The sequence below is a fragment of the Cupressus sempervirens genome, chromosome 11, assembly GCF_028749045.1.
Source record: "Cupressus sempervirens isolate cs-2001-9-10 chromosome 11, ASM2874904v1, whole genome shotgun sequence".
NCBI lineage: Eukaryota > Viridiplantae > Streptophyta > Pinopsida > Cupressales > Cupressaceae > Cupressus > Cupressus sempervirens.
This window is the reverse complement of record NC_143128.1, coordinates 189,838,770-189,845,265: the sequence shown is the minus strand read 5'-3', so window position 1 is coordinate 189,845,265 and position 6,496 is coordinate 189,838,770. Positions and strand designations below refer to the sequence as shown.

Below are 6,496 nucleotides of genomic sequence, written 5' to 3'. Positions count from 1 at the left end.
CTCCAAAATGATCTTAGACAAATTCCTTCATTTGCTCATTGTGATTGGTCTATTTGACATATTCATGTTAGAAATGCTCAACTTCTCTAATGGTTTCATCAGATTTGATGGCTAGTTTATTTTACTACGCCTTTTTTCTTGTTTTTCCCAATGGAATAGAAGGTAGGGCTTTTTCATTTAATTATTTTGGCTCTGTTTTAGTTCCCAATTTTTTATATTAAATTGATTCGAGGTTGAGAACCAGTGTTCTACTCAGTTGGGCAGCTATGAACATTTTAGTATTTTTTGTGGGTTTTAGTTTGAAGTTATATGTTGTTATGCTTTCTATACAAACTTGGAACTCAAAGTTTATTTGATTTTTGGGTGCTTTGTAGCCATTTGGATAATGGGGTTTAATTTCATCAATTTTTAGCAATGTTGATTTTTAAGCAATTTTCACATTGCATTGTTTTGCATGCCACCCAATTTTCTTGTGTATTTCTTGGCATTTATTTTGGTCACAGATCTGGAATGTATATCAGGTTTCAATTTCTACCATGTAGTTTCACTTTACATGATTGGGATTCATGTAGAATCACTACTTTCTTATTTAGGTTGGTTGAGTGAGTTAATGATGTTTGATGTTTTGTTACCCTATTATATTCATGTAGAATCCATACTCCCAAATATAGGCCATTTGAGTGAGTTTTTTGTACTCATTTCACTTGTTGCATTTCTCATATCAAATACTTGCATTGCTATTATGTAATTACATACACAAAGATGGTTGTGGCCACATATGAGCACATGCATGCTCATGTGACAAGATCTTGCAACACCCAAACTCCTAGATATAGGTTGGTTTAGGGATTGTTCATTTGGGGGTTGACTTGGAAACTTCCATTCCCTACAAGCACTCATCATGTGATGACCATGGGTATGTAGGGTAGGTGGTGGTCCATGGAGTGGCTTCTCTCATGTACCTTGGTCTAAAATTGGTTGACAAGGTAATGTGAAGAAGTTTTAACAAGTGATAATCAAAATTAACAAATGGAAAGTATCACATGGGGTCTTTGAGAAAACCTACTCAAGAAAACAACAAGTACTTTCCGACTTGTTCGATGTGTTCTAGAAGGTGTTTAGGATACCCTCTTCAGCATTCTTACTTCCTATAGTCATGGAATATATATATATATATATATAGAGAGAGAGAGAGAGAGAGAGAGTTTTCATTCTCTTCTTCCTTATTCCTTATTCCTTCTTCTTTTTTATACTTAAGATATATTTTATACATATGAAATGATTCATTTGAGATAGGTTCCAAACTTCAATGAGATAAGATAAAGATTCTAGAAATTTTTTGAGCTTTAGGATTATAGACTTAGCCAATTTCAAGGTTCACCATTTGTCATTCAACATGGTGTTAGTAGAGGGGTGGTTGTAACCTTGACCACTTGTCTTGTGCATGACCTTTGAGGGTCTTTTCTTGTAATTTGTGATTATGTTTTAGTTAGTTGGAAATGGACATGTATGTTTAACCATTCATTGAAATTTAACCTTGATCTTAAGAAGAACATTGTGTTTGGGATTGATAGTTCGGTATGTACCACTTCTGATCCATGGATGTAATATGGATCTCCTTTGGGTATTCTCATGATTTTTGTGATCTTTGGTTTGTTAGTTATGATTTAGTAATTGGGAATCCTTGGAAGTGTCTGTAAGACTTCCCTTGGTGTAGGTGGACATGTGAGTTTAGCTATGGTCCCCATTTTATTATCTTGATTAGATTTTTCACTCTTGCACTTGGTTACTTTATGTTGTGGTTGAGTACAATTTATCTTTAAAAAATATTTATTTAGTGCATGTTTTATCCTTGTGTTCCAATGATCTCTAGGCAGGACATTACAAGTTACATTACTTAATAGCTCACAACCTTTGTTACCTTTTTTGGGATATTTAAAATTTCTTGTGCATCTATTTTCTATTTTCAAAGAATGGAATTTTTGGACTTGGATGTATGATTTAGACCAAAGCCTATTAAACTATGGCATATAACTATTTTAGTGGAGTATCATATCACACCTGACAAATTGAACTACAAAAGATGTTCTTTCAAGGCACACAGTATTTCCATCATATGGGAAATATAAAAAAATTGGCTATTTTTTCTATGGTTTTATCGATTAAAATGTTTCACTTTTATATAAAAATTGTACTTTTTTCTAATTTTTTATTCCGCATCGAAGTGAAATTTTACAAATTTGTACTAGGTGAGGCACACCTCTAGTGGCTCATGAAGCTCTATGTAAATGCTTCATGTGTGGCTATTGGAGTTTATTTAGCCCCCTCTTAATTGAGTGTTCTAGTCTCTCCTTGTGAATATTGGAGTGGAAGGATCCTTTTCGCCTGAGTTATAGAGGAGGCTCACCCATAGATTTCTCTCTGGACCACAAGAAGTGGATAAAGTAAACAAGGTTGATCATCGCATGTCCAACAACACTTAGCCTCCCTATCACCTATAGGAGCAACTCGGCTAAAATACTAGTACACCAACAAGATTCCTTAGTTATATATCTCTTATCATTTGTGTAGTTAATGCCACTAAATTCCAAGAATAAAATGTTGAGGAAACTGATATATATGAGTGGACATTCTTGATCATAATATACACTTTGTTAAATGCATTAGGATAGCTAGGTGGTTGGGATCCTTCTCAATTTTCTATTAACCACTTAGTAGTTGCATGCAAATTTCTGTAAGTGAAAACTTATAGTTTTCTCTTGTATGAATTGTAAGAATATTATTTTATATCCACCCCTATTTTATAAATAGTAATCTAGATTTTTACTTATTAAAAAAAAAAGGTTATCTTCTATGTTTGCAAGAAAGCTGCTTTTATCTTGTAAATAACAATAGAATATTATCATTGAACCAGCATATATATAAATAGAAAAATAAAATTAAAAAGAATAATTATTTTGATATATATTTAAAATGAAAACTAAACTAGAAAAGCACGGGAAGTCCAACGAAATGTTTATTGAGAGAAGAGAACACACAGATTTTCCTGATATTTGCCTTAACCTCTTTGGTAAACATTTAGTGCTCATCAAGATGCATTATCTGTCCAGAATGTGTTTTACTCTGCTTCTTTTTCTCTTGCCATGTACGTCTGTCTGTACTGATGAGGAAAGCCTCATAGACTTCAGGAATTCCATTACATTGGATCCTCTGAATTCCTTAGCCAATTGGATCCCTACCATTCATTTCTGCAATTGGACTGGAGTTACTTGTGATTCAACAGCCACAAGAGTGCGATTCCTTAAGTTGGTAGATATGAGATTAGAGGGTTCCATCTCCCCTTCAATTGGTAATCTCTCACACCTCACACAACTCCTCCTCATTAACAACAGTTTTGTAAGCCAAATTCCTCAAGAAATAGGGCGGATTCAAGGGCTAAAGGCTCTCCATCTTTCAATCAATCTATTACATGGCTCAATTCCTAGGAATCTGAGTTCATGCAATGAGTTGAGAGAACTGAACCTTGCTGGTAATCAATTGACAGGAACAATTCCTTCAGAGTTAGGAATGCTTACAAATCTCCGGCTTCTCATGCTTGGCGAAAATAACCTTTCTGGTAGCATCCCTCCATCCTTGGGAAATCTCTCCTACCTGGAAACATTGTCTATGGAAGATCTCGACCTCGAAGGTCACATTCCACCTGAATTTGGAATGCTAAGAAGCCTGACCTCCTTTATCCTAGTAGAGAATCCCCGTTTAACAGGTCCCATTCCCTCATCAATCTCAAATTGTTCAGGATTGGTAGAATTCGCTCTGTATAGCAACAACCTGACCGGTACAATCCCCCAAGAATTGGGCAAGCTCTCTCGCCTCAGAGTCCTACTTCTATGGGACAATCAGCTGAGAGGCACAATCCCAGCCACAATCGCCAACTGCACACAACTGTTTTTGATTGATTTGGAGTCAAATGAACTAAGTGGAGAAGTACCAGTGGTGCTGAGCAGGCTTTCCAAACTGAAATTCCTATACCTTTCGTCCAATCAACTTGTTAGCGGCAGCTCTGCCACAATTCCCATCCTTACCGCTCTCTGCAATTGCACTCTCCTGGAGAAGCTAGAGATTTTTGACAACTATTTGACTGGATACTTGCCAGAGCAGCTTCCCACGAATCTCTCTCTCTTGAGATTAGATGGAAATGAGATAACTGGAAATATACCAGCTCTTATTGCCAGGATAACCAATTTGGGAGACCTTTATTTGTCTTCCAATTTCCTTACAGGCCACATCCCATCCTCTCTGAAAAGACTTGGGAGGTTACAGAGACTTTTACTGGACAACAATAGGCTGCAAGGAAACATACCCAGTGAGATTGGTGAAATGAAAAGCCTAGGGATGCTATCACTGAGCCATAATATTCTTGCTGGAGAGATCCCTGCTACAATTGGTGAGCTTAAACAGTTAACACATCTTGTGCTTAACCACAACCAATTATCTGGGAATGTACCTGCAAGTTTAGGAAAATGTTACAGTTTGCAATTGCTGGATCTGTCCAACAATCACTTCAGCGGGCAGATACCCCGTGAGATAGCCACTCTTGCTAATTTACAGTTTTATTTCAATTTGTCTAGAAACTCATTGCAAGGATATTTGCCTCTGGAGATTGGAAAGATGATTCATGTTCAAGCCATTGATGTTTCAGCTAACATGTTACAAGGTACAGTTCCTGGCACCCTGGGAAGCTGTGAAGAACTTGCATATCTGAATCTTTCTTCCAATGAATTGCAGGGGACAATACCAAATTCTCTCAGTGGCTTAAAAAGTCTTGTCAGTATAGATCTGTCATCAAACAACCTTTCAGGTTTGATCCCCGTGTCTCTAAATTCTCTGAATTTGCTCAAGAACTTTAACTTGTCTTTCAATAACTTCAGTGGACAAATCCCAGAGGAAGGCATCTTTAAAAATTTAACAGCTGCATCATTTATGGGAAATATGGGTTTGTGTGGGAAAATGATGCAATTACCTGCATGCTCTGTTCATACTACTCGGCCTAAGAAGCCCATTTACAGAACTCGAATATTGGCACCAGTATGTGGAGCAATTGTCTTCCTATTAGTTTGTTTATTGATCTTGGGAGTGTTTTACATGAGGCGCAAGTTCAAATGTGTTGTTCACAGTGAAATGTTGCCCCTGAAGCTCATGGATTACAGGGGAATTTCGTATCAAGAAATTCTTGAAGCCACGGATGGATTTAACCAGACAAACTTGTTGGGGACTGGCTGCTTTGGTTCAGTGTACAAAGGCATTATGGGTGATGGCAGAGTGGCTGCTTTCAAGCTTCTAAATTTGGAAAACGAGGGAGCCAACAAGAGCTTCATCAGGGAGTGCGAAGTGTTGGCAAAAGTCAGGCACAGGAATCTGGTAAAAATCATATCTTTCTTTTCAGGGTTCAGATTCAAATTATTGGTTCTAGAGTTCATGGCCAAAGGAAATTTGGAGACAATGTTGCATTCCATTGATTACCAATTGACCTTCTGGGAGATATTGAACATAGCAATTGATGTTATCCATGGATTAGAATATCTGCATCACGACTGTTTTCTGCAAGTTGTGCATTGTGACATAAAACCAAGCAACATTCTTATGGACGAGGATATGACAGCGCATATAGCAGATTTCGGGATTGCTAGAATGATTTGTGGGTTTGACAGCATTACCATTAACTCAGGAAGGATTTCAACAATAGCTCTGAAAGGATCTGTTGGCTACATAGCACCAGGTAATTCTTCTAATTAACTTCGCTTTGCATATTCTCTGTCTGTTGTGAAATTGCTCATCTACGTGGTTTGAGCTGATGCCTTCTTTTTCTTTTACGATGCAGAGTATGGAGTTGGTGGAAGCGTATCAACGACAGGCGACATTTACAGCTACGGTGTTATGTTGTTGGAGATGGTAACTGGAAAGAGCCCAACCCATCATATATTTGAGGGGGGATTGAACCTCCACAAGTGGGTGAAAATGCACTTTGAAAACGAGTTGGAGGAGATTATTGACATGAGAATGATGAGGGATATAGGAGAAAATGAAATAAACCAGTGTGTCGTGCCTTTCATACTTACTGCGCTGGAATGTTCAAAGGAATGCCCCAATGAAAGACCCACAGCCAGAGAGGTGGTAGGAAGAATGCAGAGTGCCAGAGAAACTCGTCTGAGGCAAAACACTTCTCAAGCTCATCCTATTGAAGTTTCCTGAAATTATGTCGGGGGACGGGACCGGGACAGAGGGGCTTCAATTTGGTGATGGCGGGGGACGGGAGGGGGATGATATGACACTAAAAATCTTAATAATGAAAAGATGTGTAACACTATAGGACATAAATATGAAGTATAAGTTTATCCAGACTGCTATTGCTAGTTTAGTTTTAGTATTTACATTGCATTGAATATTGAGCAATGACCAATGAAAGAGATTTAAGTTCTATCTTCTAACTTCTATCAAA

General features: G+C 37.5%; 1 protein-coding gene across 1 annotated transcript; it reads left to right on the top strand.

Annotated features, from left to right (window-relative positions):
• Window positions 1-3,093: 3,093 nt before the first annotated feature.
• LOC149528830 (uncharacterized) lies at window positions 3,094-6,249 on the top strand. The gene is made up of 2 exons (XM_089808078.1): window positions 3,094-5,776; window positions 5,879-6,249. The coding sequence occupies exons 1-2, from the start codon at window positions 3,094-3,096 to the stop codon at window positions 6,247-6,249; spliced, it is 3,054 nt and encodes a 1,017-aa protein (XP_089664204.1).
• Window positions 6,250-6,496: the final 247 nt, after the last annotated feature.